Source organism: Empidonax traillii, unplaced genomic scaffold, assembly GCF_003031625.1.
Source record: "Empidonax traillii isolate 1590-97213 ecotype Southwest subspecies unplaced genomic scaffold, ASM303162v1 scaffold1213:size316513, whole genome shotgun sequence".
Lineage (NCBI taxonomy): Eukaryota > Metazoa > Chordata > Aves > Passeriformes > Tyrannidae > Empidonax > Empidonax traillii.
This window is the reverse complement of record NW_020956406.1, coordinates 97,937-123,839: the sequence shown is the minus strand read 5'-3', so window position 1 is coordinate 123,839 and position 25,903 is coordinate 97,937. Positions and strand designations below refer to the sequence as shown.

At 49.0% G+C, this 25,903-nt stretch overlaps 1 protein-coding gene across 4 annotated transcripts in view; it reads right to left on the bottom strand.

The window, feature by feature from the left end:
- GATA4 (GATA binding protein 4) overlaps positions 1-23,669 on the bottom strand; it is a 30,585-nt gene extending 6,916 nt beyond the window's left edge. Inside the window, exons 1-4 of one of the 4 annotated variants that reach the window (XM_027905828.1) lie at positions 23,544-23,669; positions 22,813-23,054; positions 4,216-4,385; positions 792-917 (exon numbers count right to left, since the gene is read on the bottom strand). In XM_027905828.1, coding sequence (XP_027761629.1) covers positions 792-917; positions 4,216-4,385; positions 22,813-22,921 — 405 coding nt within the window. In that variant the 5' untranslated portion in view covers positions 22,922-23,054; positions 23,544-23,669. The other 3 variants (XM_027905827.1, XM_027905825.1, XM_027905826.1) reach the window with 3 other exon arrangements.
- Positions 23,670-25,903: the final 2,234 nt, after the last annotated feature.

Sequence of the window (25,903 nt, the reverse complement as noted above, 5' to 3'; positions counted from 1 at the left end):
CAGTCGGGTACAAACTGTTCAAGCAATAAATACAGAAAAATAAAGCAATTATTTATTGCTTTATATGTCTTTTATTGTATTTAAAAGTGTATAAAAATGCTGGGAGCAACGGTCGTAGAATCCTGGAATGATTTGGGTTGGAAGGGATCTTAAAGACCATCTTGTTCCAACCCCTCTGCCATGGGCAGAGATGTCAATACAAGGAGCAGAACAGGGGTTGGCCACTAAGCAACCACCAGGGTGCTGAAGGCCTCTTAATCTGCCATGGGGGTGGTCCTACTGTCACTGACTGATGGGAAAAGGGCTGGAGATTTGCATCTTGAAGTCCTGCTATGCCTTGGCCTCCAGCAGGACTCTTCTGGATATATCAGACGTGACATCAATACACGAAGCCCCCACTGACAGGAAGAGACTGTTGGGACTTTGCTGCAAGAAAAGTCACCTATCATTTCCTGAGGAGCCTACAGCCAAGTTGTAGCTGGGATCTGACAGCCTAGGGGAGGAGCTAGGTGGGAAGAATCTGGGGATGAATTTAGGTGGGAAGAATCTGGACCTGGTTTTATTAGGTTTTAAGACTTTGTTGCAAAGGGGGACCTAATGAGTATGTGAGAAATGCCCTGCATGCATCCCTTCCAGTATAACCAGGATGTTGAGGGGCACTAAAACCCAAAGGGACATCAGGAAAAACAGCTCCAAGAGAGCACAGAGTTGTGCGAAGAACCCCATCCCCGGCTTGATGCCACGGATACCCTCCCACAGAGAGTAGAGATCACTGTGTTGTTCCACGTTACCCCATGGAGCTTCATGTAGAGTCCACAGGCGTTGCAGACGGGCTCTCCCTCAGCGTTCCTGCGCCAGAGCGTGGTTGTGGTCGTGTGGCAGTTGGCACAGGAGAGGCCGACGCGGCGAGACGCCGACTGTGGGGAGATGCAGAGAGAGAAAACACATCAGCCCTCCCCTGCTGCCACCAGCAGCGTCCCACAATCCGGTGAGTTCATGCCAGTATGCCCCAGGTTTTCCTCTCCTTTTGCCTCTCTTATTTCTCTGTTTTTTTCCTCTTTCTTGCCTTTTGCAGTGGGTGACACAACTGCCTTGTGCTCCCCCTCTTGCCTTTCGGCTTCTGCTCCACTGCCTTTCCACTGCTTCCTGCCTGCCAGGACGTCTCAGCCGTCCTGGCACATCTCAGGTGGTGCCAGAGACATAAAATAGAATCATTTAGGTTGGAAAAGACCTTCAAGATCATCGAGTCCAACCTTTGATCCTCACCTTGTCAACCAGACTGGAGCACTGAGTGTCATGTCCAGTAGTTTCTTGAACACCTCCAGGGATGGTGACTCCACCACCTCCCTGGGCAGCCCCTTCCAATGCTTAAGCACCCTTTCAGTGAAGAAATTCTTCATGATGTCCAGCCTGAACCTCTTCTGGAACAGCTTGAGGCCGTTTCCTCTTCTCCTGTCCCTTGGGAGCAGAGCCAGACTCCCACCTGGCTCCACCCTCCTGTCAGGGAGTTGCAGAGAGCCAGAAGGTCCCCCTGAGCCTCCTTTTTTCTATCACCTGAAAAGAGGCCCAGACCTGCAGCAGGTCTAGTAGCAGCTTAGAGACCTTCCACACCTGTACACACCTACACTGAGGTGTCTGGATCTCAGACTGTCCCACCCTTTCAGGCTTCCAAACCCTTTGCTTTCCAGGCATCATGGCTATCCCAAGAAGATGTTTTCTATGCCATGAACATTACATACTCCTTTCTGGCTTTGTGTGATGTGGCTTGTGTGGCTTGAGGGGAAGATAAGAAAAAGAGAGCTTCCAGCAGCACTGTCTTCCTGACAGTCAATGGGATAATTGATAGGAATCCCCACTAACATGCAGGGAACAGGCTTTCTGAAATTCCCTTTCTGGGTGAACTGGTTTAGCTCAAACTGCCACAGGAGAAAGCAGTGGGCTTGAAAACATAAAAAAAAATACAAATTCTGAGCTTGGAAGCAGAGTAGGAGGTACAACAATAAAAAAACAGATGTTCCACACCTGCCTGACTCTTCCCACCATCCTTCAAAGCTTAGAGGCTGAGGATAAAGTCTGCATGGGCAGGGGTCAAATTCCCTCTTTGCTTGATGATAAATTTGGGACTGAACAGAAGGATGAGAACTGTGTGATAATGTCTATTCTCGTGAAGAGGAGCCTACAGGGAGGAAATCTGGTGGTCTTGGACATCCAACCAGCTCTGCAACCCTGAACAGCACAGATTGGCAGCTGTGTAATGGGGTGAAAGCCTGGGAGGTGAGGGGCTGGTGACTACCAGGAATTTCCTCTGTGGTCTTTGCCACAACTTTCTCTCCGTGTCTTCTCCCACATTATTAAACAGGATCAGCTAATCTACAGCTGTAGCACAATAAAAAATCAAAATTCAAAGTACTTCTTAAGACTTTGAAAGCTGGAAATCCCTTTGGTGCAAAGAAACCAAACTTTAGTTGTAATCTCCTCATATTTTAGCTTTGATCATAAGTGGAGTGAGAGCTTAAGAGAAAGCTTGCAGCAAAGGCAAAGATCTTCCCTTGCAGGGCTCTCTGGAATATTTCAGTCTCAAAAAAAAAAAAATGGATTACACAGTCACAGATTAAACCAAAACACTTGCACTGAATATATTTCTTTAGGCAGATCAGTTGGCATTACTTTCACCATTACCCCTATGCTGCATCCCAAGATGTGTCCTCCTTTTGTTCATGGAAATTCTATTCTAGAGGAAAAAGCAGAAATCTGACCACTTTTGCAAGATTTCCAGACTGCCAGTTGCCCAATTAAGTGACAAAAGTGCACATAAGGATCTGCACAACTCATGGATTTATATTTCTTACGGAGTTTTCCCATCCTTATCCCGAGGCTGTGCAGAGATCCATCGCTGTAAAGGACCAACCCTGGTACCCAGTGGGCCATTCCTGACTACACAGATAATCTTTAGGCCAGGAAATGAGACAGGGAAGGTCCTGGGTGCCAGGGTGAAATCCTGCCTGGGTCAGTCGGAGCAGTGTCTGGAAGGGTTTTTCACAAGAGGGCGCTGGGTGCCTGTGGTTGGTGGCAGCGCTCGAGCTGCCGGTGGCATTTTTGACGCTTGCAGGGGACGACTGGGTTTGAACACAGACGGGTCTGAGAGACCCAAAGGGCGGGGCAGGTTGGGGATGGAGCCTCGTGGAAGACAAGGATTGGGAGAATGGGCTCTCAGGGGTGCCTTGGTGGCTCCTTTCTGCCTGAGGTTGTGATGGACTCGTTTCCCTGAGGACACAGAGACCTTCCCCAAAACCCCTCACCAAAACAGGCAGGGGCAGACAAGATATCAATGCCAAGCTCATAAAATCCCAGAATGGTTTGGGCTGGAAGGACCCTTAAAGCTCATTTTGTGCCAACCCCCTGCCATGGGCAGGGACACCTTTCATTATCCCATGTTGCTCCAAGCTCCATCCAACCTGTCTTTGAATGTTTTCAGGGATGAGGCAGCCACAGCTTCTCTGGGCAACCTGTGCCAGGGCCTCACCACCCTCACAGCCAAGAATTTCTCCCTAATATCTAATCTAAGTCTACTCTCTGTCAGTGTGAAGCCATTCCCCCTTGTCCTGTCACTCCATGCCTTTGTACAAAGTCTCTCTTCATCTTCCTTGTAGGCTCTCTTCAGGTGCTGGGAGACCACAATCAGGTTACCCCAAAGCCTTTTCTTCTCCACTATGAATCTTTCTGTCCCCCAGGTGCCTCATGAATACTCCACCCTGCCTCCACAGATTTTGGGATGCCCTGACCTGCCCCTTAAGCTCTGTTTCGGCTCAACCAATGGAGCCAGGAGCAGGCTATCCAGAAAAGGTGTCCAGTGACCAGGAATTGAGAAGGGTCATCCAGCAGTGACCAGGGAATAAGGACCCTGAGGGTAAGAGGGACACTAAAGCAAAGAGGGGCTGTTGCTGAATCAACACCAATGTACTGCCCTTTGTCCTACAGCCCCTTCCACTGCCTGGCCTGAGTGCCTGGAGAACTGGTCTGGACAGCGAGAGGCCTTGGAGTGTCACAAGCACGAGAAAATCTGACTTGTGTTAGAAATCCGGAGCAAAACCACCTAAGCTGGGCAGATGGGGACCCAAGGAGTTGAAACATCCCCGTCACCTCCAGCTAGCCCAGGTCTGTGCCTCACCCTCACCCTCACCCTCACCCTGCACGCGCTGTGTGATCGTGACTTACCAGCCTCCTCTGGGGTTTGAAAAGGGGCCGGTTGATGCCATTCATCTTGTGGTAGAGCCCGCAGGCATTGCAGAGGTAGTGCCCCGTGCCGTCCCTCCTCCAGAGCGGGGTGGACATGGCCCCACAGTTGACACATTCTCGCCCCTCGGAATAATCGTCAAAGAATTCTGCTGCCATGGCAGGAGAGAAGGGAAAACACTCAGTTAATTAGGTGGCCATACATTTAATTGCTGCTCTGGTTCTCAGCTTAGCCCAGAAGGGACATTTCAAGAAATCACAAAACATTTAGATTTTATAGGTTGCAAGAAACAGCTCTTCCTTTCCCAAGGAAGCCCCCAGGGTTGCTGGGAAGGGGGACTCCTTTCCCTGCCACACAGTGTTGGCTGCAGGGCTTCAGTGGCAGCAGGGATGTGCTGGGACACGGATACCAGGAGACAGAAATAGAAACCTTCCCTTCTGCTCTGACGTTATCCAATTTTCAAGACTGGACGTAGCCAGGGCAAACAGATTGGGACAGGCAAACAGCCGTGTTTACAATCCAGACAAATTCCTGTGACCGTGGATAAACACAGACCTGGACCCAGAGAGCAGAACTGCTCTGACATCAAAGAGCTGCCAGAGCATCTCAGTGGGGCAGGAAAGCTGTGCTGTGTGCTCTGCTCCCCCATGGAAATGCTCCTCACCCAGCCCATCCCAAGTCCCTCCCCGCCCTTCTGCCAAGGGGAAGGGCTGCAGAGAGACAAGGGAGGAGATGTTCATGTGCCTCCTCCCTGTTCCTTGCAAGAGAAGCATCTCCTGAGCTACAAGAATCCACATGTGCAACATGAAGGTTTCCTGCTCGTGGCAGGGGTTTGAAACAAGATGGTCTTTAATGTCCCTTCCAACCAAAAATATTCCGTGATTCTGTGATTCTAATCCCAGCTCAGGCTGACAGATAACAGGCATCATTTGGCACTAATATGTGTCAGAGGCTCAGCTTTTGATGGAAATCTCCATCGTGCTTGATGTCGCTATTCAGGGCTTGGTGCATGCACCCACCACCTTCCTGGTTCGTCCTGCACCAGGTTCAGCTGCAGATGTGACATGAGAGCAAGGACAATTGGGCCTGGAGTGACAGGACAAGGGGGAATGGCTTCACACTGACAGAAAGCAGGGCTGGATTGGATGTTAAGAAAAAATTCTTCCCTGTAAGAGTGGTGAGGCCCTTGCACAGATTGCCCGGAGAAGCTGTGGCTGCCCCATCCCTGGAAGTGTTCAAGGCCAGGTTGGATGGGGCTTGGAGCAGCCTGGGATAGTGGAAAGTGTCCCTGCCCATGGCGTAGGGTTTGGAACAAGATGATCTTTAAGTTCCCTTCCATCCCAAACCATTCTGGGATTCTATGAACTGCCCTGGGCTGGGCCAGTCCAATCCCTCTGGCTGTGGCAGATCCAGATCATCTGCAAGGCAGTGCAGAGGTCAACACAACACACCTCGACTGCACCATCATTTGGGAAGACACAAGTCAGCTCACCCTTCCCCACAAAACCTTCAAGAAGCCAAGAACTTCACTGTATTTTGTGCTTGTCCACCTGCTTGTTACATGAGTATCTCAGCTTCCTGCTGGAAGACAATAGTTCCCCAAGGAGCAAACCAACAAAATTTGGCTTCTTGCCGAGCTGTGTCTCAGTCCCAAGTGGATTCTCTGATATTCTAACAGGGGTTATGTTCAGACATCAGCCTTATTTTCTCTTTTCCCCCGACTATTTTTGGAAAATCTGCAGGAAACTGCATGACCATGGAGGAGCCAAAGGATTAAAAAAATTAATGAAGTGGCGCCAGTAAACAGAGACACAGAGAAAAAGATTTACAGGAGCCTGATTCTCCCCAGAAAACCAGGCTAAAAATTCCAAGAGGTTACACCGTGTGCCCGAGAGGAAATGGTAGAAAGCAGTACATGAGTGTATCCAAGGGGCTCTGGAGCCAGAAAAGCAGGAATCCAGTATCTTCTCAGCAGCTTAGGAAAATTACCCTTGAGCAGTTCTGGTGGTTTCAAAGAGATGGGAGTCCCTCCAGGTGATTTTTATCCACATGGACTCAGTGATACCACAACCATAATGCCTCACTTTCCCCTTTAAAATGGCAATTGAGTCACAGCCAAAATCTAGGTCAAATAAATTCCCTTTGAAAAAAGAAGGGATTGGAACAGCTGGTCAGGAAAAAACTGATTTCCTTGAAAAATCTCAAGAAAGGAAAACATTTCACTATTTATTTTTTTTTTTTCTTCTTAGAAGTTATTGAGGCTTTTGATTATCATTTTCCAAAGAAAAGGACAAATTATTTTCACAGTAGTTTTGGTCCTGTGAGAAAAATCCCTTCTTCTTTGAAAATAATTCAGTACAGAGCTGTGGACATAATCCAGGGAGAATTTAGCAAAGCAGAGGTAATCAAAAGTTAATAGTTAAAACTTGAGTGATTTATATCTGTCTGTGACTAACTACAAAATACAATCTTTCCTGGAGATTTCTCCACCAGAAAAACAAAATATGAAAGTTTTTCATCAAATAAAAAGGAGGAAATTCCTCTGAGTGCCTCTCAGAAATGCTAAGAATTGGACTAGCTCTTGAATAAGAAGGTCTCTGAAAATGAATGTGATATGAAGAAGTATGGGCATATTTCTGGTTTTAGGAAAAAAAGAAGAGGACGTGGAGTTGAAACCAGGCAAAGTGTAATTCTCCTCTTTTCTGACAATAACCACATTTGCTGCTGAGTGTTATTTCCCAAGAGTTTGTATGGCACCCAGCTAATTTGCCCACATTATTTTCACTGGTGGTTGCCATCAGACATCCAAAATACCAGTACAAACCAATCTCTCCTCTCCCATCTGTATTTGTCTGAGCTATATTCTTCCCTATTTCTTTGGTGAGTTTTGGTTTGGTTTGGTTTGGGGGTTTTTTTCAGTTTACATGGAATTTGAACTGGAGCTTCTCTCCTGAGGGACTTTGATAGAGTCATAGAATCACAGAAAGTTTTGGTTTGGAAGAGACCTTAAGTGTCATCTCCTTCCAACCCCCTGCCATGGGCACAGACCCTTCCACTAGACCAGATTACTCAGATTCCCATCCAAACTTTCACTTTTAATTTTCCAGAAGTCATCATCTTCTTCCGTAGCAGTAATAATAATAATAATAATAATAATAATAATAATAATAATAATAATAATAATAATAATGATAATAATAATAATAATAATAATTTTTATGATTTTTCCCTCTGAGCTGCAGACAAAGGTGATCCTTGGGAATGTTCATAAACAGGAATCAGATGGGGAAGGCACAGACTTTGTTCCCAGGGCACACGGAGCTCCACGCAATGGGTGGCTCTCCCTAATCACAGCCCTCACGGGGCCATATCAGGTGGGTGCGTCCCCGACGTGCACCACCCTGTGCTGAGTCAGAAGATGACATCCACAGAGTGCAACCTCATTAAAAACATTCCTGGAGCCCTCTCAGAGCTCCTTGACCTCCAGAGACACCACCTGGAGGAAAAATATCCTCACCTGCTCCAAAGCGAGCTTGAGGATGGCAAAGGAAGTGTCTTGAACACTGCTAGATATTGGCTTAGAGAAGATGGAGTGGGGCTTAGTGCATGTCCTTTAATTAACAATGGGTGTTTGGGCCCCAAAGAAGGAAGACAAGGGTCTGGATTTCTTTCTGAAAGGAATTATATANGAATGTTCCCAGGGCTCCAAGCCCACAGGAACCAGGGATGAGCTATATTGGGCATCGAGGTCACTGGGCTTCAAGTGCACTGATTGTTTAATTTGTGACTGTTATTAATAATGGGGATTAAGGAGACTCCCCAGGAAAAAAGCAGCGAAGTGTTTTCTTGGCTTCTGTCTCGGGGCTGGAGCTCTAAATCCTGGCATTATGAGATCCCCTGACACTTATTCCTTGTACTTAGCAGCCGGGAAAGGAAACGTTTATTCAGGCAGCAAATTGCCCGAGCGGCTCCCGGAGGGCCCTGAACAATGAGGGGGGAAGGAAAGGCTCCCCCAGTCACACTCAGGGCAATAATTTCCGTCCCGTGGCACAGGAGCCGCTGCCTGATAATGGAGATTTATGGGTCCATCCGGTGACCTCTGTAACAGCCTTTCTGCTGGAAAGATTTACTCCCTCTCCCAAAGCCAGGTATGGCCAGCACTGGGACAGGGTTGAGGGAGGGATAAGGTTTGCTGATCAGGCTGAGAAGGACGCCAACCCATGGCTGGAGTAGCCTTGTGTTTGCTGAGTGGCTTCATCTTCCTCTTTGAACTCCTCCACGTGCCTTTGCTGAGCCCTTATCTTTGTATAATATCAGTCTTTGGATCATTTTATGGGCTGGGCTCCTGGTGTTGACTAATGCTGATGGCCCTTTACTTAATTCTTCATAAAACCCTGCCTTTAGTCAATGAAGGAGCTTCTCACGTGAAAGCAGATCACGAAATGTCTCTGAATGACCAGTGGAGAGGACGGATTGTGTCCCATCTCTATCGTGGTCATCATCTTGCTGTGTCAAAGGAGGTTTTTTTTCCCCCTCACACCTACAGTTTATGGGCACTGCAAGGTCCCCAGGGCAGGAAATGTCACTTGTGTGTTGCACAACAGCCTCCTAATCTTGGGTGAGGCCTTGAGCAGGCTCATGTCAGAAATACTTTCCACAATGGGACATTCAGTCCCCAAGGAGCCAGGAGCAACTCTTAAGTGGGGCACTGGGGTCTGGTAGGGAAAAAGAATTCTTGGATATGGCCCCTTCATGACTCTTAGTCATTGGGAGTGGTCCTTCAAATCCACCTCCAGGTCTGCAGGGATCAAACCTTTACAGACAATGCTGGGATCAACGACAGAGCAGATCTGACCAGCCCACCCCTACAGGCACTTTTCCCAGCATAGGAAGGTCGTGACAGCATCTCTGACCCAGGACATGACCCACCCAAAGCCTGAGGACTTTTGCATTCCCAGTCAGGAGAACCAGATACCCTCTAGCAGCAAGTCAGCTGGGGATCAGAGAGAGCTTGCCCAGAGCTTGAGTCTAAAGAGAGGCTTGAAGCTCCTTCTCTGGGCCTTTCCACCATCTCTGCAGACCCCAACTCTGACAGCCTGACACTGTCCACTCCAAGGTCAAAATCTTTGGGTTTTTCTTAAACAATCCACCTTCAAAAGTGTTTAAGACCGGGTTGGATGGTGCTTGGATTAACCTGGTCTAGTGGAAGGTATCCCTGCCCATGGCACAGGGGGTTGGAACAAGCTGATCTTCAAGGTCCCTTCCAACCCAAACCATTCTGGGATTCCATGACTCTACAGATAAATCTGATAGCAATGAAGGGATCATCTTCAACACATAAAACCAATGGATCAAGACCCAAAGGAATAAAAACAGAAAAAGGAAGGACTATAAATCCTTCAGTTCAGAGCATCCAGTTTGTAAGTTTCTATTCCCAAACCAGTCTCTGGAAGGGAACAAAGAGCCCTCCCTACACTGATTTGGGTCAGATCCTCCTGCATTAGAAACAATGAGTTTGTCTACCTTCTACTTCCCTCCAGCCCCCTCCTGCCTTCACCCCCTCTGGGTGAAGAGGAATGGAAAGAGACTTCCATTAATACAGCACTGGAGTTTTGTTTACAGCTGGAGAGATATTTGATATCAACATTTCCCCTTGCAGAAGTGTCTTCTCAACCCAATGAAGCAACTCAACAAAGGAGAAGCTGTCCTTCAAACACAGCCAGGCCACTTACAGGCTCTAAACAGACCCTGAGAGCAGTTTTCCCGGCAGAGAAGCAGTTTCCTAAAACAATTTGTTATGATAAGAGGTGAGAGCCACGATCCTGTGTATACACAAATCCCAAATGGACTCTCAGGGGCACTCACAGCTGAGGCAGAGGACATGGACACCCTGGAATTCCACCCAAGACACCCTCGCCTTCTGCTTCAGGGGACAGCCACAACAGCATGGCAAAGGGGAAAAGGATTCACCATTTCGAACTGCTTTGTCCCAAATTCCAGGATTGTTTCCATTAAAAATTGACAGCATGGAAACCATTCCTACACTCCAAGCCTTTCAGGCTCCTTTTAATCAATGTTTTGCTGCAGGTAGTGGAGCTCAAATTCACATCTTATATTTCTTTGGAATGAGCTGAAATGTTTCCATAAACTGCACAATTTCAGAAGCTGAAGTTTCAAGGAGGAAGAAAACCCACCAAAATGTTTCTGGTCAGATCAGAGCACTTAAAAGTGCTGCTTGGTCCAAGACCATGGCGGAGAAGGGCTGAACTGGAAAGAAAGGTGTCAGCAAGACAAGGAGAAAGAAAAGTAGAAGGGCAGGGAGTGACTGTGAATTAAAAAGCCCAAATGTATGTATGTGGCAGCCAAAGGAAAGCTGTCCTTTATCCATAGGGACATCATCAGCTCAACACACAGGCTTGGGATCAGAAAGCCGAGAATGGAGCTAATGGAGTCGAGCGTGTTTCTGTAAAACCAGGTTCTGCCCATTGCCTTTTTTGCCCCTTCCCTCTTCTCTGCCTGTTTCCCCTCTGACAGAATTTGGGAGAAATTCATCCAGGGCCCCACTACTTTAGAGAGTGGCAGACCCAGGCATAGGGACAGCAGGACAGTGCCTGTCTGAGTAGTGCCCATGACTGGGCTGGGTGCTGGTGGGAACGTGAGTCCTTGCTCTCCTCTGCTCTGGATTAACAGAAGGCATCACTTAATGTGATTGATGATCTGCAGGAAGTGGAGAAACAGGTAAATTCCCCACACTTAGCCAGAAATAAGGTTTCAAGCAAAAAAGCACTGTTGTGCAGCTGCACAGAAATGGCTTGGTGCTGTCCCAGAAAGATTTAGGGTTTATCTGACACATCTAGGGTGGAGAAAATGGTTGTGTACTCAGTTGGCTGCCTGGACCCAACAGTTTTCCCTCTGAAAACATAAAGACCCTACTGATTGCTGATGAAACATTCAAGTCTGGCTTTCTAAAAGGCAAAGAAAGCTGGTTTTCCCTCGCCTCGTGAAACACCATGGAGAGACTGTTCCTGTGCAACCCTTCCCAGGCCAAATGTTTCCCGTCAAGGCAAAGGGAACATTGTGTCCCTCCTCTGCCTGAGGCAAGCCAAGGTCTGTGGCACACAGCATTGCCAGCAGGCAGGAATACTCCTTTCCTTCATGGATATGTTTTCCCCAGTTTGAAGGACGGTGGAGGTAGAAGCAGCCAAAGGACCAGCTGAGATCATGTGCAAGAGGGACACAGTTGGTCAAATTCTGGGCCTGGCTTTGAGCTCAGTCTTGGCTCTGCAATAGGATTTCCTTGAATTAAGGCTTTTCATCTCCTTGTGACAATGTTCTTCCCCTGTGAGAAGGAGCAAAACTGGAGGGGGGCAAGAGGACAACTTTCAAAGGCCACAGCCGTAAGTGTGGAGGCAAGAAATGGATGGAAGAAGCACAATCCCAGTGGTTGTACCAGTGCTGAGAGGAGGGACAGTCGACCTCCACACTGAAGTACCATGTTCCACATCCCAAAGGTTCACAGCCTGCTCTGTAGGAGACAGGAATGCAGACATCCCCAAGCATGCAGGGTCTTTTGTTTGGAACATGGCCACCACTTTGATAGCAACCTGGTGTCCAACAGCAACTTCTGCTGACTGTCAGGCTGTGCCTGAGTGAACTCCAAGGTCTGTTTCCTTCTGCTGGGATACAGGCCTGATCCCACCCACTAAGGTGACCTCCCCTTCCTTACTCCTAACTTACAATTCTAACACTTGTAAATATATGGGGCTCTTCTGTTAAACAGGAGATTTCTCTGCTTATCGACTGTCCAAATATTTTTTAACAAATCTCAGATTAGCATGGAGAGCCCAGGGAATGGGCAGGATGGGGCCATCCACAGCCTGGGGTCTGCTTGGCAGGAGGCATCTGGAAATGGTCTTTCTCTCTTTCAACTAAGGAAAAACAGCTTCAGTGTTATACTCCTTGAAGTATGGCCCATCTCCAAACGGCCTTGTCCGACAAGAGACTCTTTTTTGATGACCTCAGGGAAGGGACAATGAGGAAAAAAGGTAGCAGATCAGAAAATCTTGGGATCTGCAACGCCGTGATCCCACCTGGGCAACTGTTCCCGAGTCAGGCACATGTAAAGGGTCATGTCTGACGTGCAGCTGTACATGGTGAACCCACAGGGGACCACAAGCAGGTGTGCTGTGGAGTCATGCCAAGCTGCTGCTCCATGGCTGAGCCGTGGGAATTGGCCTTATGGCTACAGGGTAACTGGTGAACTGGGACCAGTTACTGGGTAACCAGTGAACCCTCGCCCTAAGCCCAGCCAACAGAGTCTGGCCATGTTCAGGTGTTCTGAGACCCCAGTCTGCAGTGGTCACATCCAAACTGCTCCCCAGGAGCTGCTCCAGGAGATGCTGGGGTCAGGCTGAGGTGGTCTGTGCTTGGACTGTGTCAGGAGCCCTGATATTACTACAGAGTCTCAGAACATCCTGAGTTGGAAGGGACCCACAAGGATCATCAAGTCCAACTGCTGGCCCTCCACAGAACAACCCCAAAAAACACCAGTGATTGAAGAGCATGGTCTGTTTGGCTTTCATTAGGAGCTGGGGCAACATCCATCCCTGGGCATTCCCAGGCCTCATCCACATGAAGTCTGCACTGCCCTCAACCACTGCTGGTGGTTGTCCTGCTTCAAACAGGGGACTGGACTAGAGATCTTCCAACCTGCATTTCTACAATCCTGCAACTCCAGAAACTCAAAGGTTGGGGTGGCTTTTTCCCCAGAATGGTGCAGATCTGAAGGAAAGACATTTATCCCAGTCAAATGGGCAAGATCCTTCTTGTAGGAATACAGTCAATTGTATTATCATTATTATTATTATTATTATTATTATTATTATTATTATTATATTTGTGTATATATGTATACATGCCATACCATAGAATCACAGAATGGTTTGGTTTGGAAGGGACTTTAAAGATTGCCTTGTTCCAACCCCCCCTTCCAAGGGCAGAGATGTCCTTAAGAATGCCATTGTAACAAGCTAGGAATCATCTCCAATCAATTCTCTCTGGTTTTGCTATTAAAATTGCTATTATTATCATTATATTACAGTATAGAACATACAGAATCATGTGTGCATTTATATCTATACATATGTGCACAAATATAACCCACACAGACACACACATATTTTAAAAAACTCACTTTGTATATGAAAAACGTATATGATGTGTTAAAAGCCCCTATTTTATAAATATAAAAAAACCATGTATATACCATGTGTAGGAATATATGAAATACATTGGGCTGGCGCCACTGACTGAGCACGATGGCACTGACCAATACTGACATATCCAAACACCTGTCCCAGTTTTCTTCTAATTCCACTAATTTACTCACTGGCTCTGCCTCCAGTTTGGAAGAGTTACACTGATAAATCCCACTCAGAAGAGCTCCACCACAAGCCAGGCCAGATTTTGGCTTCCCTGCGGGATGCCAGTCAGGGACAAACAAAAAAGGTGTTTACTACTGCTCATCCCATTAGAGGGGACAGTGAGTTTGTCTAACCCCTGGCCCTTCTCTTTTCCTCTTTTATTAGTTATTCTGGACGTTAAGTCAACTCAGCCCCCGAACAGGGCGGGAGGATGGGACGATAAAGCATCTGCAGAGGTCAGTTCACAGCCCAGGCCAATAAAACGGCAGGTACCGAACTTATCAGGGCAACATATAACTTGCAGTTTTTCTAACTCAATTGATTGGACTTTTTATCTAAAATAACAGGCATTATAAGATAGGCGAAAGTCAAGATAAGGAGGGAAATTGAGCAGGTCTCAAATCAAGATCAGCCTGGGGACAGGTTCAAACTCCCACACCTGCCCCGGAGGAATCAATGAAAGTTTCTTGGCGTCGTCCGCTCGTTTTCGAAACGCTGCTGGAGTTGAGTGAACTTTGAGACCGCGGCGTTTATTCTGTGATTATAATTAACCTGCTCACCCGTTGTTATTGATCTCGTGTGGAGGGAGGTGGCAGAGTTCTGACTGGGATGTGGGTTTAGGAATAGAAGTGGATGGGGAGGGCATGCAGTGGGGCAGGCAGTTCACTCTGACGCAGTGAGACCCTTCCCTGGCTGGAGGAAAAGGGGAGGGGATACGAGGGAGATTTCAACCTCCTGCTTGTGGTCCTACTTGTTTTGGAAAGTGGAAAGACCCTCCAGGACAGATCTTCACATCCAGAGGGTCAGGACACAGCACCACTGATTTGTCATGTTGAAGTAATGAGGGGACTGAGCATGGGAAACCCCTGCACAAAAACCTCAGTCATGCCTGGGATCCAGAGCATCCTCACAGCCCAGGGGAGCATGAGGATGAGACATCCCCACAAACCAGCTTCCCCTCTCATGCTCCACACCACCAAGGCATGTCCCAGCTTCCCAGCAGCCAGTCCCCAGAGCAGCCAGCCCCTGGGGCCAGCACTCCCTTCCTGAAATAATCTCAGACATCTGGGGCCAAACGGCATTCAGAGGAGTCCTGATGTCTGGGGCTCACGGCCTCACGGATTTTTTTACAGCTCCAGCACTGCAAGCCCTGAATATTGAATAATGTTGGCTCCCTGAATATTGAATAATGTTGGCTCCCTGAATGTTGAATAATGGTGGCTCCCTGAATATTGAATAATGGTGGCTTCCTGACTTGCAGACTCAAGAACCTGTCTTGGAAACTCACAGGAATTGAACTAATAAATATTAGACTATTATTTTTTGCCTATTCTAGAATTTCAGCATGAAGGAATCAGAGTTTTCCACCTTCTCCTTTGTCCAGAAAAGTTGCTCCTTCCCTTTCTGCAAAAGCAGAGCCTGACATATGATAACAGGGGTCTGGAACCTGGAGCTTGAAGGAAAATTGAGGTGCTCCAAAGCACAGGCAGCTGACAATCCAGAGAGAGCGGGATGCCTCCTGAACTGTCTGGAGATGTTTGCAGAGCCAAAGGAGACAACACGACCCCCTGGCCCTCGAGGTCAGAGGATAACCTGGAATTTGCTTAAATATTAGAGAGCTCTGCGCAAGCAGAGGGGAAATACCAGGGAGAATTGGCAAAATTCTGCTCTGATGGACTGGCCTGGTACCCTTCTCCCCCTTTACTCCATCTCTGCCCCCAGCCTTGGGTTTTAACCTTTTAGAAGAGCCTGGAGGCAACAGACTCCCAGCCCTATCCCAGCACCCTGTAATTTCACCCCGCTGTCGCTGGAAGCACCGACCAGCGGAAAAGGGCTGAGCTCTGGGAGGAAGAGCAAGAGCAGGTCCCCCACCACAGGACCTCTCCTGAAACACTCCCCCAGCAGACACCAACTTAATTCCCAGGGATTACGAGGAAACATTTCCAGGCAGCGATTTTGTTATCCCAGATTCAGAAGCGTCCAGTACCAGTCCCTGGTGGAGATGGGAGATCAGCCCAGCTGTGTCCCTCTTTCAGCTGCCCTCACCCCACCTCTGGTGGAAAAATTATTTTTCCTTGACTTTCCATGATTTTTTTGTTTTCCTCTTTCCCAAACAAAATTAATTTCTGAGTCTCTCCCAAGGCTGGTGTGAGACGTCCAAGCCCAGCTGGCTCTGATAAGAAGCTCACCAGCTTTACGGGTCTCTAAAAATAATTTAAAAAAAAAAATCACAAATCCTTTTATGCTGCAAAATATAAACCAAGTGGCTACTCTTCAGAAAAAAAAAAAAAAAAAAAAAAAAAAGAAAACTCCCACTGGATTTTGAGCCTTCACCTTCCTGAGAAAGCGTGTAAATTCCCATGTACTTTGCAGTGGGCTACATTTCTTCCCTGTGGAATCTTCTTCCATGGGCCTGATCCTGCACCAGCTCCTGGTGAACCCCCCTGTGCTTTAAAACGGAGATGATTTCACCTCTAAGCAATCAATGTGGGTATTTTTGAAGTTGAGGGGTTTTTGTCCATACAGAATCTGGTTTTTAGGAGAGGGCTGGTCCTGCAACCTGAGCGAAACAGCCCAGGTTTGGCCTTAGAAAGACAGAGAAAACAGCAGAAAGACGTGGGAATGACTCAACTTTGTTTCCCCCAGGCATAGGGTTCATCCTACATTTAAGTATCCACATAATTAAGCAAAAAAAAAAAAAAAAAAAAACCCTCTGTGCTAGCAAATAATTGAGAAAAAAAATAATCACTGGGCATTTCTTGGAAAGGAAAATAATATTTTGCTTCCCATTGACACTGCCCCAAACTTGGCTTTAAAACACAGCCCTTGCCAAAACCCGAAAGCTGAAACATTTCAGCACTGATGACGGAGTGAGATCTGCATCCAGCTTGGAAAATCTCTGCCCAGCTCTTCTTTGAAAGCAAACCCAGCCTGTGCTTTTTTGGGGGGATGAGAAAATCCAGCTCAGACTTATCATGTTGAAAAAGAAATCACCACCGAGTGCCCCGAGTGTTTGAAAGGGTGCAACAGCGCGGGGAACGCTGCAAGCTCAACATACCCTGCAGCAAGGAGCTCCTGGAAAAGTGTGAGGGAAAAAAATCCAACCTTTTTGGAGCAGGACCACGGCGTCCCTCGGCATGGCAGGAACTCAGGGCTTTTCAGAAGAGCCTTTAATTTAATACCACTCGTGGCACTGCCAAGGGGTGATCGAATTATTCTTAAGCGCTGTCACGCACCCGTGTGCAGAAAGACCTCACTGCTCAGGCATGGCAGATAATTGGGTTTAATTTGTCATTACAGATGTATTTACAGCTTGGGTCACCATGACCAGTGATGTGGGGAAGACTTGGAAAGGCCAGAGAGGTTTTAATGTTTCGTAACGCTGGACGTTAGCATACACACGCTGTGAAGGGTTTTGTCCCAGAAAGGGGACCCACTTCTTTTTTCTTACCCTCTAGATTAAAGAAAACCTCAATCCAACCTTATAATGAAATTTTCTTCTATAATTAGGGTAAATTTGAGAGGTAAGAGCATATTCTCACCTATTTCCCTGGTTATTTAAGCAGCATTTCACACTCGCCTGCCAAAGGCGTATTTACGCCTTCCTGCCAGACGGCACCGCGAATTCAGACCCATCGACAGGGTGAATGTTTGGCATTTCCAAATATTCCAATCTCCCTTTTTGTTTTTTTGCAGTCCTACAGGCATAATCACACACATTCCTCCCTCCAAGTCAAGTCGTGCCTGTGACAACCCAACCTCGCTCTTACAACCAAGAGGTTTTGGCAGCGTAATCACCTTATTCGGGGATCATACGTGCCTGGAATGTGGAACCAGCACGGTTGTCCCAGCAAAAAATCTGCATTTCTTCCTCTTCCCTCCCAGCATGAGCGAAACTGGCTACTTTTAAAGCCATGGACTGAGCTCGCCAGGTAGGTTTCCACCTGGTTTCACAGGCAGCGATGAGCCCCAAATGGGAAGCAGAAGTTTTACTAAGTCTCGCTATAATTATGTTGCAAAAGCCTGGAAGGACCCAAGACACTGAGCTGGGTCCCCCCACCTTCCTCTGCCCTGTGTACCCCCAGGAACATCACCAAGCAAGGGGAGATCCCCAAATATCCCGTTTCTCCATCTCTTTTTTTTCCCTGCGCAGCACTCCGCGGGGCTCAAGGAGCAAAATTTTCAATGCAGAGCCCTGTGCCGATGAGAAACAAGATCTCTGCGGGTTTTGGGGCAACACTATTAATTTTTTTTAATTGGATTTTCCTTCAAATTGCACTTTCCCACCTTGTTTTAGCAGCCCCTCCACATATCCTCCCCCAGCAGCAACAGGCTCCCGACCTTGAGACACAAAAACTTGCTGTGCTGCCACTTTTTCACCCAGTTTGGGATTTTATTTGCTGTTTGGTACTTTGGTGGTGGTGGTTTTTTATGTTTTTTTAATTTTTTTTTCTAGTTTACACAAATTCTCAGAGTGAGAGTGTTTGCCCATTCAAAGTACCCCTCTGCATTTGGGATAACCGGTTTTGGGGAGCTCCTCTCTGCCCTCAAAGCCAAGGTTTTCCCATCACGAGAAGAACATAGAGGCGTCAGGATTGGGCTGGTTTCCTTTGGGAAACACTGCCTGATAAATACTCATCTGCTTCCAAGGATTTCGCCTCTTTCCTCCAAAACTGGTGGCAAAAAAATATGGAGAGAGCAAAATACAGGCTGTCTCTTGAGAAAAAATATTGCCGTTCTTGTTACAGGGATAAAGAAATGCATATGAGGGGGTGTGTGGAGGAGAAAAATAATTAATCCCGGCTTAATAAAGGCCTAGATTAAGCACCACTATCCACTGCCTTAAGTTTTATTGCTCTACAAAAATTCATGACCATTTGTAATATATTACATACTGCACCATATGTTCTGTGCAACATATGCACTTGTATATGGTAATAAAGGGCAATTTTTAATTAAGGAATTGAGTTATTTATAAGGATGATAGAGTGCTCATGATGGTAATATTTTTATTATTATTGCTGCTTTATTTGCAATTTAAAATCTACTGTTTGGGGATTTGGGGGGGTGGGGAGGGGGGGAATAAACATTTGCCTGTTTGAGCTTGGTCTTGCTCAAAGATTAGAAAACCTAATTCTGTGTGTTTTATCCCAAATCCCAGACTGATGGGTGACAATTAAATTAGGCGAGAGAGCAGGAGGTGGCTTGAAACCCGCAGAGGGGAACAAAGCCCTGGGCAAACCTCCCCCGAGGTGAGAAATGCAACCGATTGCGAAACCGGGGATGTAGGATCCCGGGTAAAATGCAGACACGTCCTATGGTCCCATCCCGCTGTCCCACAGCCCCATCCCGCCACCCTCCAGCCATTCCCACCATCCTCCAGCCCCATCTTTCTGTCCTGTAGCCTCGTCCTTCCATCCTACAGTCCCATCCCACCACCCCACGGTCTCAGCCCTCCATCCGACTGCCCCATCCTTCCATCCTACGGTCCTATCCCTCCGGGGACGGGGACGGGAGAGGTTCTGGGCTCCCCTCATCGCCTGCCACCCCACAGGGACAAACCACCGTGTCCTTCGGTGCGCGGGGAAGGTCAGGGGCTGCTTGTAGGGCTGAGGGTTATAACAAATGCCAGTGAATCACTGGGAATGCCGGCTCCGGGATGCGACGGGACAAATCTCTTAGCATCCCTATGGCAAAGCTTAAGATCTGTTGCCCAATATCTCCCCCACCACCAGCATTTTCCAGCCCAGCGTCTGCTCCGGGCTTTGATCTTCCCAGATGCTGTTAGTGTGCTCCAGAGGTGCCTGTTTGAGGAGCCCTGACTTCGACTTAGCCAAAAACCCCACAAAACTAAAAGCACCCACCAGGAATGCCCACAGCCCCCCGCCCCGATTTATTCCCAATCTCCTGAGCCCACAGCAAAATTAAAATTCCCCCCTGCAAGCAAAATTAAAGGGAGTGGGAATGGCAAACTGGAATCTGACCCTCTATTCCCAGCCTGGAAACGGCCAGGAGGCAGCAAATCGCTGTGGGCTGGATGCGCTCAGACTCCCGTGCCGCCCTCCATCCCTGCTCCCCTCTGTCTGGAGAAGCGGGAAGAGGCAAACTGCTCACCCAGGCTAATTTTGGGAGAGATTTCGAGAGGTTTTTGGTGCTGACAGGGAAGTCTTCTGAGAGGGGACTTTGCAGCGTGTTCTTTTCATGCCTCATTAAGTCGGGAATTCACTGTAACTCCATCCCAGGCAATGCCTGGAGCAAGTTCACTGCCTCGACCGCATGGTCTGATCCTGCGCTTCAGGGTAATGAAATCAGTCACCAAACTTACCCTGAAAAGTCCAAATTTGGCATTTTGAACTCACACCAGGGGAAGTTTTTCAGGTGGGCCCTTGTAGTTTACCCACACAACCTTCCCAGAGCTTTATGATACGTTTTAACTCAAGCCAAAATTCTGCTTTTTAGGGAAAAAAAAAAAAAAGAAAAAGAAAAAGAAAATTTTTCTTTAGGTGTTATTTTCTCCAAATACATTTTCACTAAAGTTCTTTCTCCTGCATGTTTCTTTATTGTTACAGGGATATATATATATAAAACAGGGGGAAAATGCAATGCCCAGTTGCATAGACTGTGAATCCGTATCTGCATATTCAGATATACCTGCCTAGACTTGATCTTTATTATTACTAAAAAGTGATAATAATTAAAATTTCAGTGGCCCCAGGGGCTCCCTGCATTTAGCACTATCCAAAAGTGGTGGTTCTATGGGAAAAGAAAACGAGAACACTGCAAATATCGCTTGATTTACGAGCCTTGAGCAAAGGATTCCATTTCCACCTTGAGATTCCTCATTGTGCAGAGAATAAAAACATCTTTAGTCCTAAGGAAAGGCAGAAAAGGAGTCGATTCCACATGCGGGGACTGCTCAGGTGCTGAGCCAGGCTCGGATGTGGTGTTAAAGAGGGTCTGTGATGGGTGCAATCCACAACGGTGTTTCCACACTCCCCCCACCCACCCATCACTGCATCTTTCAGTGCCTTCAGGGTTTTTTACTCTTGAAATCATTAAAATAAAACCCTTCTCCAAACTCAGAACCCCCAGCCAGCCTTCACACGCTTCACACAACCCCCTTGATACCCACAGCCCTGTGCAAAGCATCGCCCCGCCGTCGAGGAGGGACCGGGCAGCGATCGCGTCCCGACCGCGGGAGAAGAGGGAGCGCGGAAAGTCCTGCTCCCAGGAGGAGCTGCCTTCCAAAAATCCATCTTAATCCTGGACTTGAAACTTTCCAGCTTTCGGGAAGCATCTATTTATTATTTTTTTAAGATCAAAACCGAAGCACTTTTGATTTAAAATCCAAGGGCTTTTCCATCGTCAAGGCAGAGACGTAATCGGACCCGTGCTAATGAATCCCGCGGATTCTGCCGCGCTGCCCTCGGCGATCCCGTGAATCCCGCACCCGAATCAGGACCTGGCCGTGGAAGGGAGTCCCTTCTCCTTCCTCTTTCATCAACAACCCTTTTCTGGACTGGTTTAACTCATCCCCTCTTCCCCGTACTATTTAAAAGCCCGGATAAAACCCTACTTTGCGCCACCAAAATGCAGACTTGCAACGCAAACCACAGGGTTCCAAACCTCACGCTCAGTCTCTGGAACTTTAAAATCTGCTGGGTATTTTTCAAATGCAATTCTTCATTAACATTATTTCGGGTTTAGTTTAATTTTTTTAATAAGAGTCTTTTGAGATCACTGGAAAAAAAGTGATTTTTTTTTTTCCTAAGGAACAGATGGCATCACAATCAAATGCAAATATTCATATGTCCTTACTGATATTCAATTAATATTTGATTATTTAATTCATCCTGCTTTTTTACCTCTGCTTTCCATCACTTCCTCATGGTTTCCCGAAAACATTGCTGCCTGGCTAAAATTTTATCCTTAATCTGTTCCCCATCTTAACCAATTTCTTAGCACCCAAAGAAAAGCAAAAGACATTGGCGAGGACAAGCCTTCACCAACGCCCAACTTTCCATCTTTTAGCATCTTAAAATAATGCTAAAGATAAAGCAAATCCTGCTAGACACGATGAAAAAGTCATCCTCCAAAATTCAGGCTTAAGAACACAATCTTAAAAAATATCTGCAGACAAATTTAAGGCATTTTCTTTGTTAACCCCGATGCCGAAGCTGACAGAAATACCTTCACTGAGAGAAGGCGGGAAGGATAAAAGGTTTTAGGAAGCTTCAATGAGAATTTGTGCCCCGCATTTCTCTGTCCATTTATCCCCCTTCCACCCCAGGAAAAAAAATAAAAGTAATATTTTAAGTCATTCGGACCAATTTTTGGTAGTAGGAAACAGAGGCATAATGAAATGAAAGGCTCCAAGACTGGGAACAGCACAAGAGTTCAGGGCTGAGATTTTTAGGACCAAAGAGACTCTGAAATACAGGGCTGGGTTGTTTCGATGTGCCTGAGTTCCCCAAAAAGCAGGATAATAAATGTGGAAGTATTTCTTTTTCTCCTTGTCCATCGTCTCTCCCACCTCAGCTCTAAATTTCCCTTCAATCTCCCTTTCTCCAGCCTCACCAAACCCCCCAAAAATAATTTCAAAAAGGCCGCTACGTAACACAGCCCAAAGGGAAGATCTGGGATTCACAGACCAAACTTTGATTTCTTGATTTTCCAAACAAATTTTTCCCGTTTTACACCTAAATCCTGCTCAGAAGGGGCTGCCTGCGTGCCCGTGGAACGTCGTGGTCCTGGAGACCACGACTATCCCCATCGCAGCCCCCAGATCTCCTCGGAGCTATTTGTGGAGCCAGCAGGGCCTTGGCGCCAGAGCTCGTCACATCATTCCTTGCTGCACCGGGCCTACCCTAAATTTTATTTAATCTTTATCAATTTTGGTGGGGACAGCTGTAGTCCTTGAGGATATTTGGAAATGGCTTTTCAGAGTAAATGTGTGTGCAGGGGGGGCAACCACAGCACAGCAGGGTTGAAGCCGGAGAGGCGGCTCTGACAGCGACATCCCGAATACCCCGAATTTCTCCCTCCTGCCTTTTGCGCATCCTGAATCTACACACAGAGGGGTGCGTGCACGAAAATCTAGGGGGGGATGACGGGGTGAAAGCCTCCCTCCCCTGTGCCAGTCCCGCCTGTGCTCACCGATGTTGGCGTGCCGGGCGGCCGCGGGCGTCCCTCGGCTCTGCAGGTTGTGCAGCATCGGGCTGTCGAAGGGCGAGGAAGTCCAGGTCGTGGCCATTTCGGGGCTCATATAGGCCGGGTAGGGGCTGGAGTAGGAGCTACCGAAGCCCCTGCTGTACTGCTCCCTCCCGTTAGCAGAAAGGTTCAAGGAGCCGCTGTAAGCCGCCGCCGCTTCCCGGGAAGAAGTGGCAGGGATGGGGGTGCTGGTGGAGAAGGAGAACCGAGGTGACACGGGAGGGTGAGAAGATCCGGGATTGTAAGCGGCGCTTTCGGCTCCGGGCTGAGTCCAGATGGAGTGGCTGGAGACGGGGCTGCCTTGCTGGGAAGAGCCGCTGCTCTGGAGGTAGGGCAGGCTGGGGAGCATGGAGGTGACCCTCGTGGTGGGCACATAGACCGGGGACGCTGCGGCCGCGCTGTGCATGAAGCCACCTGCCCCCTCGTACGCCGGAGGGCCGGGATTCGCTGCCATGGCTAAACTCTGGTACATGTCGCGACGGGCCTCCCCAAACCCCAGCCGGGTCCCCGGCCGCGATCCAGAGCGATGGGGAGCGGGCGCAAAACCCCCGGCTCCACTTTCCCCCGAGGTGAGCAGCGGCCGGAGCGGTCTCGCGTGGGCACAGCCTTCCAGCCAAAACCAAAACACCACCAGCGATGCGATTTTCCTCCACCACCACCCTTTCCCCACCGCCCACCTTCCCCACCTTCAGCAGGTCCCCGCCGCGTCTTCCAGACCCCAAGCAAGAAGTCCAGGTCCCTCCGGAGGGGAGATTTAGCTCCCGCCTGGATTTAGCTGCTCCCACCGGTCTCCATCCATCACCTCCCGCCCCCCCCCCCGCCCTCCACCATGGGGCTGGGCTGTTTAAAACCCTCGGTCAGTCTCCTCCCTCCCCCCCCCGCCCCGTCCAACACCCCCCGGTGGAGCAGGGGGAGATGCTGCCAGGATGCGGGATGCGGCGGCGGCCGGGCCGGGACCCCCCCGGGCCGGGGAGATAAGGAGGTTAGAGAAGAGGGGGGAGGTGAAAGGAGGGGGTTCACAGCCGGGAAGGTGAGAGACAGCGATGCTCTCTCCTGTGGCCTGAAGCAAAAACCTTTGTCCCGCAGGTACGAGCGGTGCTTTAAGTTGTTAATGGCCCCCGGGCCGGCGTTTGATGTGGGCGGCGGGAGGCGGCTGAGGAGGGCTGGGGGGGAGTTAAATTAGGAAAAAGGGGGGAAAAAGGAGGGGGATGAGGAGGAGGAGGAAGGCCGGCTCGACCCTCCCACTCCGTGCCTACCCCACGCGTGTGTGCACCCCCCAAAGCCCGGCCATGAGTGAACGAGGGGGGCTTAAAGGATAGGGGGGGCATTATCCGCTGCACCCCCCATCGGTGCTGCTCAAAGTGGGGAGCAGACCCCAAACAACACCCTCAAAACTCTCCCTTCCGGGTGTTTTTTGTCTCTCACTCACATTTTTTTCAATTCGGGGAGCTGGGAGAAGCTCGGAGCACAGGGAGGTGACCCACTGGGGACCGGGAATGCCGTGGATCTGGAGGGGGAGGCACCTCCAGGAGCCGTGGGACATGGGGAGGGTGAGGGGTGCTTTGTCTCATATTGGATTGGTTTCTGATTTGCGCTCCTTTGGGGGAATTTGGAGTGGGTTTGGGCCGTGGGATGCCATCGGGGCCTTGTGGGTGGCTCACAATGGCAAGACCCCAAAAAAACACTTATGGAAGGGAGTCCGGGGGAAACGTCCTTCCCAGGGAGGGTCTGGGAAGGGCATAAGACAATTTGAGATGCTGTTGTCTGTGTAGATCATGGAGGGATCCTGTTGGATGGGATTTGGAGCCACCTGGTCTAGTGGAAGGCGCCTTTGCCCGTGGCAGGGGGTTGGAAGTGGATGATCTTTAAGGTCCCTTCCAACCCAAACCATTCTGGAGTTCTAGGATTCTCTGGAAACAGTTATACACCGGGAGAAGGCCTAGGTTTGGGGGTGGGGGGAAATGATGGCCGGAGAAATAACTCCTGGGACTGCTTTAGGTTTAACTAACAGATTCCCCCGGCTGAACCCCTGCGCTGGGCCGAATTTAGCAGCAGAAGAGATAACCGGGAGATAAGGGCTGATACCCTGGGAGGACAGCGGGAGACGGGCAGGCGGCCGAGGAAAGGGAGAGAAGCCGGAGGCAGCGCTGGGAAGGGGTAAGGATGGAAGCGAGCCGGGAAGAAGGGGGTTTAAGGGAGCTCCGCGTCCCCCTGAAACTCAGGGGGTGGCTGGTGTGTAACCCGGCCTAGAACGGAGCGTTTCCATAGGACTCTCCACGGGACGGGAAAAAGGAGCGAGCTCCCCTCCCGCTTTTACAAATAGGAATGGTAACAATAATAATAATAAAAAATCAACCAAAAACCCACCAAAATCGAGTTCGTTTTCAAGCCCGAGGAGACAATAGGAGGAAGCTTTCGGGGAGGCCTGTAGGAAGGGGCTCGCTGAGGTCCCGGCGTGACAGCGAGGAAGAGGAGCGAGGGGACAGGGAAGCGCTACCCACCTTCAGTGCTGGGGGGGAAAAGGGGGTGGAGGGGGGCGAGTCCGCGGGGCAGGACACCCCCTCGCTGCGGGGAAGGCACAGGGCTAAGACATGCCTGGCTCCTGCTTCCTGGGGGGCTTAGGGGCAGCAGGGCTCTGTCTCCCCCCTCCTTGGCTCCCCAGTACGCCCAGGCTCCCCAGTCCCACTCTCTGACTGGTTTGCCCACGTCACGTGGAAATGGGCGGCGATGGGAGGAAAGGCGGGGGTGAGGAGGGGTGGTTGGTATCTGGTGCACCATCAGCCGGGCGCCAGGTTTCATTGCTGGGAAGAAAGGGGAAACAAAAAAAAAAAGAAAAAAAAAAAAAGGAATAAAATAATAAAATCAAAGCAGCGCCACGGGACGGCCCCACGGGCGGCCCACGCTGCAGGCAAAGTCCAGCCGGGCAGCGTCGTGTCTCCCGTGAACCCAAGGGATAGCCGTGCCCAGCCCCCAGAAACAATTAGGGGTGTTTCCTGAGGGGTACGGGCACCATCTCCCCTCCACCGCAGCTTCCCAA